At 37.5% G+C, this 15,159-nt stretch overlaps 1 protein-coding gene across 1 annotated transcript in view; it reads left to right on the forward strand.

Moving 5' to 3' along the window:
- The window catches only part of LOC107745334 (tubulin polyglutamylase TTLL7-like), a 109,475-nt gene that overhangs the window by 78,277 nt on the left and 16,039 nt on the right, over positions 1-15,159 (forward strand). Inside the window, exons 14-19 of the mRNA XM_016559201.1 lie at positions 280-366; positions 2,797-2,959; positions 6,964-7,291; positions 10,455-10,584; positions 13,905-13,985; positions 14,867-15,027. Coding sequence (XP_016414687.1) covers positions 280-366; positions 2,797-2,959; positions 6,964-7,291; positions 10,455-10,584; positions 13,905-13,985; positions 14,867-15,027 — 950 coding nt within the window. The remainder of the gene's footprint in view (positions 1-279; positions 367-2,796; positions 2,960-6,963; positions 7,292-10,454; positions 10,585-13,904; positions 13,986-14,866; positions 15,028-15,159) is intronic.

Here is a 15,159-nt window from a genome sequence, read left to right on the forward strand (position 1 = left end):
ACCTATAAACTGATTCATGGAAATGAATCAAACTTACTAAAACTCCTGAAGCTTAAATGAACGATGCTATTAAAATCTCTGTCTTAACTCTCTCATACACTCACAGTCACAAAACAAATAGAGATTGTGAATTTAGTGAACTTGTACTTCACTTATTTTATTTTGATATGCAGTAAAATCACAAGTGAGGTGCAAAAATGTATTCATCTAAGTGCATATCCACATGAAAGGTTAACAATGAAGACTGTCTTCTGCTTTTGTTTGTGACTTGTTCTGCAGGAGGAAGATATCCTAGACCTCCTGGAGCAGTGTGAACTGGATGATGAGAAACTGATGGGAAAAACCCCCAAACAAAAAGGACCTAAGGTATATTGTATAAGGTATAAGGTATATATACTGTATATACAAACTAGTGCTGTCAAAATTAGCATCTTAACATTTAAATTTTTCCAATTTAACGAAAAATATTAAATTAAAATGTTACAAATATTTAACGCAGGTGCGGAGCTAGGGTTCCACTCACAACTGCTGCTTCAGTCTATTTTTTCTTGACAAGAATTGTGTTTATTTAGACGCAGAATGTCTTTACGACCACATCAAACAGGATACTTTTCAGACACACACTCCACTGTCAGTTACAGTTACAGTAAAAATACAGTACAGATCACATCATGCCCATTTTAGTTGAATAAAAATCCAAAATGTAGTTTTTTGTTATTTTATTGAACTGAAAGTCAGCTTAAACAATGCACAGTGTGAATTGCACACACATTATATTTCATGTAGCCTAAATCATCCATCCAATGCATCCAACACACGTTTTCTATTTGATTTAGAACGGGGTGACGTAGTGACCAGGAAGCATAAAAGCACGTGCGGTGAACCGTCTCTCCTCAGTGCCCTCAGGAGATCGGTCTGCCAACCCTGCCGGTGTTCCAGGGCGCAGCGGTCTTCGGCGAGCGCTTCTCTCAATTACTGCTTGGAAACGTAGCGGTGCTAAGAGGCTCGCGACCTGCACGGAGGTCTCTAAAGCAGCTAGTACGGCCGTCCCCTGCCGGTTCGCCGCTTCAGTGCACCGAGCTAGCCGCTCTAAGTGCACCAGAGGCCAGTCTCGTGAGACTGGTTCCCTTAGTATGTCACCTGGGGGTGTGGGAGCCCCTGCCAAGCGTGCCTCCTTGGGTCCTGCCCTGAGCAGGCTCTGGTTCTATCAGTCGAGTAGAAGGAAACCTTGGTTCTTATCTCAGGGCCCGGTGCTGGGAGCGCCTGGTCGCCACATATGCTAGCGACGGATGCATCTCTCACTGGTTGGGAGCGGTCATGAGTGGCCGTTCGGCCCGCAGCCTGTGGAGCGGCCGCCATCTCGCGTGGTGCATGAGTTGACTGGAGATGCTGGCCGTGTTTCTAGCTTTGAAACACTTCCTCCCAGGCCTAAGAGATCACTATGTGTTGGTGCGCACCGACAACACAGCAGTGGTCTCTTATATATGTGGGGGCAGACATCCTGTCGAGGCAGGGGCCGAGGCGACGTTTTATTTGTAGTAAAACCATGGCTAATTTGTATTGTTTGTGTGCGTTGGTGCTCTTATTCCGAAATGGCTGAATGAATGTGCGGTAAGTGCTTTATTTAACGATGTTAAACCCACAGTCTATGTGTTAAAAATTTAAATATTTTTTAACAGTAACACGTTGACAGTGCGACTACTTTGAATATGAATATTTTGGCATTAGGCTACATACAGTGAAATGATGACACAGAATATGAAACAGAATAGTGACTAACATATTTAATACAGATAAATAAAGGTTCATTCTGATCTTATTCATCAGATCTCACAAACACTGCAGCATCGCGTGGTGAATCACGTATGATTACCAGCACCGCTTTCTCAGATTGGTTTATGTTGGATTAAAACTTCATGTTCCGTTGAGTTTGGAAAATCATCAGAATATGTCTTCTCTGTCTCTGAAAATATCCGGCTTTTGAAATCATCCCGCAAACTCTAATTTTATTAGGCATTTAAGTCAACTACATGATTACAGCACACTGAAAATATACATAACTGGAAATAACTGAGCCGTAATATTTCAAAACGGAAGTGTGTCACAAGGCTTAGTGCAAGTAGTCCATTAAATGGATTTAAACGTCATTGAATCACATGAAACATCACCAGGCTGTTGGCGCCCTCTGCAGGTATTTGTTATAATATAGGCATATTACATTATGTATTTAATGTAGGTTTGATTTCAGCAGTATCTGCTCTGATGGATTGGAACACTCAGTGCCATTACAGGGCCATCTGGAATAATCTGACTAGACAGAAATTAAGCAACTGAAATAGTCACAAGCAGTTCCTCTTAAAAATGCCAAGGAGAGCAGGATCGCTCCGAATTCTTTCAAAACTCTGTTGGAGATTATGTCCAAAGTGTTCATTTAGACAGACCTTTGAGCCAAATTGGAGTTGAAAAGGTGAAATTAGTGCATTCAGAAGACTAATAGTCAGTACTTCCCAAGTATCAGACAGATATTCGATTCTTTGTTCAATACTTCTTGAAGGACATAATAGATTAGTTCCCCTGACATGCAATGTGTGTGTTTCAGAACAAATGAACATGTTTCTGCAGTGACATTAATCAAGACTTGGTATGTCAGGCTTGTATCACTGCCTCCCTTCCATTCTGCCGACAGTGGCAAGCGTTAATTGGACTCAGGGTGGAAGCTCAGGAACTGGCATTTTTCTAGGATCTTCTCTCATCATCTCTCCCTGCGGGTGTGTTTATGTGATTGTTTGTCTGTAGGTCCTGTCATCCATGCCTGAGAGCAGCCCGACGCCCCGAGGGCACAGGGAGCCTGAAGACTCTTCGGCCAGCTGCAGCGACAGCAGCTCTGCTTCCGACGCTGATGGAGAAGATGAGAGCAGCAGCATCACGCAAGAGAAACTCAATCGCCCAGAACGCTCCAGTGAGTTCTTTCCCTGGGCCTGTGAAAGAAAGAGGTCTGCGAGCTGCTATTGACCTTTTTCCACAGGTTCTTTTTTTCTCAAAATGGTTCCAGTGCCCAATCTGGAAGAAACCGTAGATCAGGAGAATGTCAAATTTTACTTTATTTTCAAAGGTTTTTTTAATTTAATTTTTTAATATGGGGTCAGTAAAATTTTTTTTTTAATGTTTTTGAACATGTAAATCTCTTATGCTGACCAAACTTATTTGATTAAAAATTCAATAAAAACAGTAATGTTGTGAAATATTTAAAATAACTTTATAATAATAAAATATATTTAAAAATATAATTTATTCCTTGAATGGAAAAGCTGATTTTCAGTCTAAACGGTCACCTTTGATCAATGTAATTTATCTTTACATATAATACAAGATTGATTGATTGATTTAAAAAAAAAAAAATTTATTTGTGACCCTGGACCATTAAACCAGTCATAAGTAGCACGGGTAGCCTATATTTGTAGCAAAAGCCAAAAATACATTGTATGGGTCAAAATTATTGATTTTTCTTTTATGCCAAAAATCATTAGGATGGATAGTAAAGATCTTGTTCCATGAAGATATGTTGTAAATTCCCTACCGTAAATATATAAAAACTTAATTTTTGATTAGTAATATACTTTGCTAAGAACTTCATTTGGACAACTCTAAAGGCGTTTATATATTAGAATTTGAAAGACAATAACAATATTTTTGATAAGTGATAAGTGAGATCTGATTTTAGTTCTTGAAAACCAAAAGACTAGTGCTTGAAAAGTCCTTGAAAGTCCTGGAATTTCATTTTGCGGTATCTGTGCGAACCCTGTTTAAGTTACCAGTTCTAGGAGCATTTTATTTTGTTGTTGTTAATTGAACTGAACTTTAGTTTTCTGTAGTAAACTGTCTTTGTATATTTCCTATTTTATATTCATTTCCTAGTATTTAATTTACTATTATTTCTTTTGAACAAAACAATTTCAGAAATGTCATGTTTTAGATTGTAGGTCATCTTGTACCCTGTCAAATAATAAAATATATTTAAAAATATAATTTATTCCTTGAATGGAAAAGCTGATTTTCAGTCTAAACGGTCACCTTTGATCAATGTAATTTATCTTTACAGATAATACAAGATTGATTGATTGATTTAAAAAAAAAATTTTTTATTTGTGACCCTGGACCATTAAACCAGTCATAAGTAGCACGGGTAGCCTATATTTGTAGCAAAAGCCAAAAATACATTGTATGGGTCAAAATTATTGATTTTTTCTTTTATGCCAAACATCATTAGGATATTAAGTAAAGATCTTGTTCCATGAAGATATGTTGTAAATTCCCTACCGTAAATATATAAAAACTTAATTTTTGATTAGTAATATACTTTGCTAAGAACTTCATTTGGACAACTTTAAAGGCGATTTTCTCAATATTTAGATTTTTTTGCACCCTCAGATTCCAGATTTTCAAGTTATTGTATCTCGGCCAAATATTGTCCCATTGTCCTAACAAACCATACATCAATGGAAAGCTTATTTATTAGCTTTCAGATGATGTATAAATCTCAATTTCCAAAAATTGACCCTTATGACTGGATCTCGGCCAAATATTGTCCCATTGTCCTAACAAACCATACATCAATGGAAAGCTTATTTATTAGCTTTCAGATGATGTATAAATCTCAATTTCCAAAAATGGACCCTTATGACTGGTTTTGTGGTCCAGGGTCACATTTTATTTTGTTTTATTTATTTATTTTTATTATTATTTTTTAAATAATACATTAATTTTAAAAAGAAATGCACAAATATTTTAATTTTGAAAATATATAACGATATTTAGCACCCCCTCCCCCCAAAAAAAGAATGTGATATCTTTTACTATTACAAACTGATTTTGATGCAGCTGTCAATTTTTTTTATAATTTGAACACACTTCACATTTGAAACACTTCATATGGTAGAAAATGTTAACGATTGTAATGGGAGTGATCTAGTTTGGTTTTGCGTCAGTGTTGTTGTTTTGAGAACTTTACTTGGCGTAGACATGATCTCACTACTGGACCTCTGACGTTATCTGTTCCTACTTCGAGACCAGCAGGTTTTAGGGGTCTGTTCAGTGGAAAAGCTATTTATCACCTGTGGGCTGGGACTATTAGGGTCGACTGGGAGGTTCTGGGACGTTCTGCTGCTGAACCGCTTTTATAGGTGCTATGTGTCCCTCGATGGTTTCCAGATGACTGCAAGAGCTGCTTATGGCTTAAACTTTTAAGCAGGCTTTTGTCTAGCCAGACGCATTAAATCTTCAGTGCCGTTTGCTGAGCCTGAGCTAAATTACAGATGTAAATCTACTATAATGCATTTGTTTACCTAATTAATACATGAAACAGAGAAAATCCATCTTTTTTAATTAGGGTCACAGTATTCGCTGGCCCAGTGCAGTGGCTCTTAATTTGACTGGCTGACTGCGGCAGGTGATGTCGTGAGAGGTCCCTCGGCTCTCATGCGCTGCAGCTTTAATGAGCTTTTCTGATGTTTCAGTCCGCTGGTTTAAAGGGAGACTGGACGCTCAGCTCAGGGAAAGCACAGGTTGGGGAGAAGTTCAGAGGAGCACTTCTGGCGTACCTTGAAAACTGTGCAAACAAGCCTCGAAAAATGTTTGTTTTAAAGTAGAGGTGTTCCTTGAGGTCCAGCATCCTACACAGTCTTTATATATACTGTATATAGACGTTTTTGAAGCTGCGCTCACTATTCCTCCATGTGATGTTTTTCAGAAATATGGTTCAATAAAGGCTTGAGATTATTAGATTTTTTTTTTCTTTTTCAATAAATGGTCATGATAGGAGTTGCTAAACCTTAAGAATTGTTTTGTCCACTTGTCAAATTGTTGTTATTGCTTATTTTTTAAACAGAGGTTTGCCATTTTTGCAACCTTGTTACATAAATTGAAGAAACGTCTAAAAACATTGTAAAACTAAAATGTGTGGAATGTAATCATTTTCTTGCTATAAACAATTAACAAACCAATTTAAATTACATTACAATATTTAATCCAAAATGAAATAACTAGAATTTAAAGAATTTTATAATTTCAATTCAATGATACTGTTTATTTTCCACCTTGCACTAAAAGAGTAAAAATGTACATCCTTAACTTGAGTTTCATGGTTCTATGCAATATTTTTAATGGGAGGGAAATCATGTACAGGCTTGTCCACAAAATGTGGGACACAGCTAAATATAATGTTTCTGTTAACAGTTAACAATACTTTTTCCAAAATTATTTTAACAATTAGTTTACTAGCTTATATCATGATTTTGTTTAATTATTGGGAACAGGCAAACTGGGGTAGTACAGGCCAAAATGTTATGCTATGATAATTTTGTTTATATAGTTTTTAGTTCAGTAATGGAGAACTAGTTTGTACCCTATTTTTGTAAAGTGCCATAGATTGTGCAGTATATTGATTATCCAGGTCTGACACAGTTGAAGCCATGCCTTTTCCATTAGCCACTGAAAGAGGGACAAAGCAACAAGCTGACAGGTTTATTTGGTGTGCAAGGGGTCGCTGGTGATTGGGTTGCTGCCGGAGGGGACTTTGGGCCATTCTGGGGTGACATTGTTTGCCCCCTTTGCCCCACACCACCCTGAGGCCATCTGCGATAGTCCGAGCTAAGCTGCTATAATACCGCATTTGGCAACTCCTTCCCTCAAGATTCACGGATGAAGCGGTGATGCCGCTGGCTAGCTCACAAACTGGAGGTCATTCAAAATCGTAGATTTGTCTGTATGTGTGTTTCAATTCACTGTCTGGCCTGAGTTGGAAACCTGACAGCCACTCAGGCCTGCAGGATGATCACATGGTGAAGTGATTAATTAAAAACTTTTTTTGTAGGTTATTAGATTTCCGATGCTAGACTTAATTTCCAAGAGTGTGTGTGTGTGAGTGTGTTTTAAATTGAAGTCAAATGCTTTGGTTCTTTGTTTTAGGTCGTGTTCATTGGAAACCTGCCCCTAAACCAATGCGAGGTCCTTCCTCCTCGCCCAATCTTTCCGGGCTCATCCGCCGCTCCATGTCCTGTCCGCGCTCCATATCCTCTCTGACTGCGCAGTCACCTACCAATGAGACCAGACGGCCAAAAACAGCCACTCACATGGCTAATGCATCGACTGCGGCCGCTCAAACAGCGGCCACCATGACGCAGATGACCCCGATTCGACCCCACATGGCATGTCGCTCCCATTCGCTCAGTCGCAACTGGTCTACAAACAGAGTTCCACACAGCAGCAGTCTAGGTGCCATTCACCCCAATACGGCAAGTATCAGATTTCTCTCTATCGCACACAGGGAATATTCACAAATTACCATACTGCTCGTTCTATTCATGCAGAATGTGCCCTGCAATTCCATATGCATTGATTACCCAGTCAAAAGATTGCATTTGTCTGAATTTGCAATATACAACCAGTGCACACTACTGTATGTGGAATTAAGTATCCCGCAAAGCAATGACCTGACCTTTCATTTCCAGCTTGATGAATGAACAGGAAGTTCCAGTTCCAGCTTAATTTACACCCCTATCACAAAAAGGGAAACATAAAGTGTATTTTGCATAATGGAAATTAGATTTAGAGTTTTTAGATAATGAGAGTTTTTATATTCTTGTACTGTGACTTTATATTCATGACAGTTAAGCACGTTTTCAAATTCTCAATTCACAGTGAAAAAGATATGATACATATTATATTTTTATACTATATCATGGTAGTGCTTCTTGCTATTAATATATGCTCATTTAAAAAAATAAATAAATTATATATATATCAGAAATAAGAATTCTAATTAGAATCACCACTGAAAGAATACAATTACTTTACAATTACCAATTCATTTTCTTGTTTTGATTTTGGGGAAAAAGTATTTTTTTTTTCCATCAACCTCTCTTTTGCATGGTTGCATGTTTGCAGTGCCTCAATATATAATTGTACTGACCAAAGATATTTTTTACATCCCCCCATTTCCTCCACCCCCAAAATGGTTGCCATAAAGCAAAAGCTACATAATTTATTGGAAGGGAAATAAGTGGAAATTAGTCATTTTGGATACTGCTATAGACACTACTGCAGCATAGAGTAAGCATTACACTAGTATTTCATCCTGAACATAGACTATATCTACACAGACACATCTATCTTTTTCTTTACCCTAGATGTCCTCTCGAGAATCTGAACAGATGTTCACAAAGATGGCTGATTTAGAGAAGATCTGGCAACACACCACCTGTAAAAATGACAAATATAATTTTTATTTTCCCATCGCTGTCCTGAGTCATTCTAATCCATCAAACAATAGAGATTCAACACACGCACAAACACATAATCAGTCACGCTGTGTTTTCATACTCTGATCGTTCCTTCTCGTTCTCTCACTCTCTCTGGGCACACCTTGGAGAGGAAAATCAGTCATATTGTGGAAAAAATTGGGAGTATGAAGCTAAATTGGGCCTGTATTTACGGGCACATTCATCTCATGAATACCAGCACTCCCCCTTGTTCAAACTCTCTCATTAAGGAATATTAATCAGGAAAAACAGCACACACACTTATGCTCTGTTTAATAAGACTTTAGATTGTGTTTAGCAAGACGGACTACTAAAGCTACATGCTCTTTTCAGAGTAATTGTATATAGACTGCATGATCATCAAGTTAATAAGGCTTCATTTTCTAATAATGGAACCTGGTTAATTAGGATTTGTGCTCTTTCCTCAAAACTCTTCTAATACTTGGAGTTTGTGCTGTGTTTGTAGGACTCTGATAAGACTAAGTTTTTGCTCAGTATATGAAGCCTCGAGTATGATGAATCTCAGGAAAACATTTCCATCATAGTGTACACGTCAAAATTGACAGATTCTTTAGTATGACTATTTTCCACATTTTAGAATAATAGTAAAAACACACAAAACTATGAGAAATCAAAATATCAAGATTTCAAAAAAGCAACCAGCCTCTTTCACTCATGATTTTTTAGCAGTATTAAAGGGGTCATATGATGCTATTTTAAAGATCATTATTTTGTTTACTGCATGCTGGGCACCTGGCTGTTTTTTTTTTCCCTAAACCAGCCAGTCCAACTCATCTTTATGAAATAAATATACATAATTCATTGGAAGGCACAATTTGGAATTTATATTCTACACTAAAACTGGTAACCTGCAGTTGTCACCTTAAAGGGATAGTTCACCACAAAATGAAAATTTTATGTTTATCTGCTTACCCCCAGGGCATCCAAGATGTAGGTGACTTTGTTTCTTCATCCAACTGTCCTGAGCGCGTTCACAACAATCGGCACATGACGCGTGTATGTGCTCTGGCATAGTAGACATATATATAAGTAGATTCCTCATTAGTGACTGTTTCTATGGGCAGCGATACGCTCCAAAATGGCGGACACGTCAACGTATCTGGAGCAGTCGAATAGGGCATCTATACATATCTATGATAGTAGACGCATGTGCGGAAGTGATCTGTCGCGCGTATACGTCACTCATTATTTACACAGTGCAGAGAGATTGCGGACGTGTTCACTGGCACTGCGATGATCTAAAGATATTTAGAAGTACAGGTCATCACAATGGAAGACGATTTTGATATATCATCAGACAACGTGGAATTTTTTGCCCAACCTCACGAGCTGCAGGGTTTCATTTGGTTTTGTTTGTGTATGTTTTTTTTACTCTCAAAGGCGTGGAGTCCATTGACTGCCATTATATGACTGACAGACTGCAACGGTTTGAGTTAAAAATCTTTGTTTGTATTCTACTGAAGAAACAAAGTCACCTACATCTTGGATGCCCTGGGGGTAAGCAGATGAACATCAAATTTTAATTTTTGGGTGAACTATCCCTTTAAGGAGCTATTGCTATCTGATCTAACCCTAATATTTAATTTTGTTGGTATAACTAAATTTGTTTTGGTCGATTCAGGAATTTTAATTAGTATTTTGTACATGAATATAATCAATTGGATGAAGTACATGTTTAGGTATGTTTTTAGGAACAGTTTTTTAGTGAACAAAACACTATATTGTATGCATATGATATATACATACTTTAAAAAGACGTAAAAAAATCTCAACTACATTTTTTTTGCATTACTGAAATGAAAATATGAGGGGGCATGAAATCATTTCTTCTTCTTTACTTTGATTTTGGGATGAAATGACCTTGATGTGTTCTTGAGACTCCTCGTTTAGGGTCTCAGACTCTGATATGCCTCTGTAGACTATATTTTTAAAACTTTTGCACGGTTTCTGAAACCTTATTTCTAGAAAGTAAAGATCACTGTTTTCTTCTCACAGCGAGCAGTCAGGCGCCATATGAACGCACTGCTGCGATGGCCGAAACAAACCTGATGACTGCAGAGAAAAGACGTCCCGCTCAATAATTAATCTTTATTGTGTTGGTTCTTTGCATGTGCGGGTGCAGGGGGAGACCCTGCTGAGTAAAGAGCAGGAGGCCGAGCTGATGCAGCAGACGCTGGCTGCACTCGGGGAGATGAGGATTCGTTACCCGGGGAAGAGCGAGGAGGAGGCCGAGGCTGTGTTGGATGAGGTGAGACACGCAGCTGAGAGAAAGCGCTCGGTCAGGGCAGGCGCACCGGCTGCTCTGTTCCCCTCATTCCCCGAACTCATTTGAGGACGTCCGAGCCGTTCGCAGTGTCTCTCGTTGTATGTAGAGTCATTAGCCGTCCACCTGTATGCTTAATGAGATCCATTAGCTGTCTGCGCAGAAACACAGCTGTCCAACAGCACCTGTTTAAGACACTTTCCAGCATTCATTTACACCGTCACTTTCACACCGATAGATCTGGTGTACATTTGCACATTAACAATTATGGAAATAGCATTTAGCAGGAGAAGCACAATTGAACTGATGCCGCTCTATTACCGGAGCTGTGAAATTGTAATTGGCGCCTTCCATGCATACGGTACACTTTGGTAATTATTTTATTTTAATCCATTAGAGGCACACTATTAGGTGTGTTAGGTAAACTCTTATCTAACATAAAATTAACCTAGTGTGAAAAGTAGCTAGTTTTAAACGCACTGAATGCCTGAAATCACCCCGACCCCTGTGAAGGTAGAAGTATAGCCAAACCCGAAAGCATTTAGATTTGAATTTTGAGAACTTGTACAATACATATTTGTAAGTTGAAATTTACACTTACAGCTCTGATGTGAAAAGCTGAATGTTTTGATTTACACATAGACAATAATCAAAACACAGCTGCAGTGAAATAGTTTCACATAAAGATAGACACAAAGGTGTATTGTATATTTACTTTTGCACTTGTTACTTTCATGGCCACTGGTTGGCACTTACAACCTCTCAAATCTTACAGTACAACCTTACAGTACAATCTTAGTGCCTTAAAGGGATAGTTCACCCAAAAATGAAAATTTGCCTGTGTTTTACTCACCCTCAAGGCATCCTAGGCGTGTCTGACATTCCTCTTTCAGACGAACACATTCGGAGTTATATTCGAAATTGTCCTATCTGTTCCAGTCTGTATAATTGCTGTGAATGGTGCCCCTGTTTCTGAATCTGAAAAAAGTCTATCCATCCATCATGAAACTACTCCACCTGGCTCCGGGGTGTTAATAAAGGCTTTCTGAATCAAAACGATGCGTTAGTTTAAGAAAAATATCGATTCTTAAAACTTTATAAACTATAATGTCCAGCTTCCGGTCGCTCAAGCAGGTGAGTTCACGACAAGGCAGTCGAGCGTATGACGTAGGCGTAACGAACGCAGCCTAATTTTCATTTTTGGGTGAACTATCCCTTTAATTTCCGCTGCTACCTTTGTAATATTCCTGTTGCAAAACTCACTTGTGCACTTGTAAATGAGCAAAACCCGGGATGGGGCTAGGAATAAAGCCTTTTTTTGGTCAATGTCTGAAATGTTTAAATGCGTAAGTATCAATTATTTGTAAAACGCTAGGAAGTAATTGAAATAAATATTATTGACAATTTTCACATTTCTATAAATTTATATAGTGATAAATGGAAGCTGCAACAAATATAATTCTTGCATGATTATTTGCTCTATTAGAAAAAAAAAAAAAATATCCAAGATAGTATTTCTATTACTTTACAAAAGAGAAAATAATATAGATAGATTGATTATGTTGATCAGAGGAGAGAATGATGTCAAATTTACCATCAGCTGTTGTATTAGAAACACAGTTGTATGTCATTTAATGCAAAGGTAATATAACACAAAGTATAGTTATACATGTACTGTACATTAATTCACTTCAAAATGTAAATATAAAAATAACTTTGCTAGAATTGTGATGTTAATAACTTTGGAAACTCATCTTCACAGTCTGTGAAAAGTCCATTACCCTTCACTCTGGTATGTTAAGTCCCTACATTCATCTTGGCATTCAGGTATTATCTAGTGAAGAAATGATGCAACATCTTTTGACAGTATATCCTATATTGCATATATATTACAGTTTGAGAGTCACATGGCTGTACCGGCTTTTTATTAAATTAAAAAGCTAAAGGATGGGAATATGTTGCACCATGTTATATAATGACAGTCATAAAGACACAACTGAAAATGAAACAGGAAGAAAAATACTTACCAATATAGTGCATAGTTAGGGTGTAATGGACCAAAAGCTAATCTTAACCCTATGCCCAACACATAAAATTCACATTGCACTCAGAAAGAAAGAAAGAAAGAATGATGGATTGTGTATTGTATTCAGCAGAATACTTTATTTTGGTAGACCTATTCTGCTAACCCCAACCTAACAGTCTACTAATACTCTAATGAGAGTTAACATGTGGTTGCAAATTAATGAGAGTTAGTTGACAGTTACAAAGTTACTTATAGTTAGTAGAATGCTGTAGCCACTAAATTATGCTTTTTTATAAAAAAAAGCCTGGCAATGTACAAAGAAAGAGCACTAACTGACTAACCAAAATAGCTATAGACTAGTTGATACGTTTTAAGTTTTTCCTGCTGTATCCTAACAATACTTATAAGGCAAATGCAGACTGATTAAAAATACATTGCAAACTATAAACTGCTATGAAATGTGAATTAAACCTTTCAGCTTCACATGCATGGTGGGGAACCAACATTTAGTCCCAAACTAGCCGACTCCTGCTTATTTAATCTGTATTTAGACATGACAGATGTTGGTAACAGGACCGCAAAAATCGCAAACCTCTTATAAAAGGAATAGAAAATAAAAGTAACTCATATAATATTTAGTTTGACCTCCTGAAATTGACGATCAACATTTTGAAGGTTAAGCATCTCGTTTCTCTGACACTGGTGAAAAAACGAAAATAAAACGATTTTGGAATAACTCTCAAATTTTGAGAGCCTTTCCTGTAAATGTTTGTAATTAATATTTTTTCAATGTTTTTGGTCTAATTCACAGTCTAAATGAGTTATTAATGATAAGGAAGATAAATGATAAATATGACCATATTTATGCCATCATCTCACACTCAAAACATGGACATAGTTCATCTACTCGTTTTAGTGCCGTGTACGAGAATGTATTCACTAGAAGCGGCGTTCACTGGTGCGTGCTGTGCCACCGGGATTCAGTGAGAAGAGTGGGTATATTTTATTGATAATGTAAATGATGTAAATATATTCAAACATTCAGATCAATGTTCCAAAATGTTAAAAATTCATATGTGGGGAGAGAACCCATGTGAATGGACTGTTCTTATTCAAGGTCCTTGTGTTTGTAAAATAAAAGAAAGATGCCTGCAGCAAACAGATGGATGGATGGATGGATGGATGGATGGATAGATGGATAGATAGATAGATAGATAGATAGATAGATAGATATAAATGCATATTACAATAATAAAATGAATGTCGTTTGACCCTTTAGATTCTGAACAACTGGAAATACCATAAACCAAAAGTGGCGTCTTACTGGCTGGTGAAGTTAGATGCCACCAAACAAAGGAAGGTGAGTGGACTTAATATGCATGGAGTTATACAAGGTGGAACACTAAACACTCAATTATTTTTTGATAAGTTGGAGTTTTGGTAAGTTGGAGTCTCAGGTGACCAAAGTGTATGGCGGATGAAAAAAATGGAGGTCTTCAAAAATGCCATTTGGATCTGCCTTAACAGAGCACATGATGCAACAAATTGAAACAGTTCAAAGGCACTCAATTTCAGCACTATTACAGTAGTGAACGACAGGTGGTTACAGCAGGTTACAGGTGTTTTGATTTGACACAGTAGGGCGGACGTTGTAGGGTAGGCATGACAGACTGATATAATGAGGGATTGTCTCGTTCCACAAGCTGATTATCTGCCGAGGTTTGAGGAATCAATCAGAATAGAGTTAACATGTCTCATACGGGCCATTAAATCAGGCATATTGTTGAAAGTCACATCACAGATGTCGACGAGCAGAATAACTGAGGGAGGGGGAAGAGGAAGATTGGCGGAAACTCACTGAGACTCATGCCATTACTCTTCTTTTGAATTTTACTGTTCACAATCCATACCCCTCCAGTATCTTTGGGAAGTCTGATTCATTTTAGCAGATCGGTTCGTTAGAACGATTCATTTCAATAAATGATTCACTGATTCAATTGAATATTCTGCCCAGAAGTTCCTGCATTTTTTGTAGCAAAATAAATATTTAAACTATGTTACTGTATTCATAGCTATACTTTTTATTCTGCTATAAACATCAGTGGGATTTAGAGTTTTTGCTTTTTTCAATATAAAATTATGGCGATTGCGTTAATTCTGTCGCTGCGAGGTCTTCTGTGTGAACATTGCGTAGTACTTTCTGTGGTATTTTAGCCACTTTTATTTATCTGATTATTTCAGGTTTTGGATATTGTCCATACCAACATCCGCTCAGTGCTTCAGAGGATTTGGAGTGAACCGGATGTGGAGAGTCTACGTCTTTATCTCCTTTTCAACCGCGTGTTTAACCGTCTGCTCTGGAGTCACGGTCAGGGGCTCTGGAACTGCCTTTCCAGCTCTGGGTATGAGACTTTTATTTTGCCTTAAAAGTGAACATGACATTAGAATGAAGTCTATTTGCATTTACTTTATAAATTTGCACTTCTAGCACATCATTTAAAAAAAAAAGGGTTGTCTTTTTTTTTTTTTTTTTT

The sequence above is a fragment of the Sinocyclocheilus rhinocerous genome, unplaced genomic scaffold, assembly GCF_001515625.1.
Source record: "Sinocyclocheilus rhinocerous isolate Xijiao unplaced genomic scaffold, SAMN03320098_v1.1 scaffold1730, whole genome shotgun sequence".
Lineage (NCBI taxonomy): Eukaryota > Metazoa > Chordata > Actinopteri > Cypriniformes > Cyprinidae > Sinocyclocheilus > Sinocyclocheilus rhinocerous.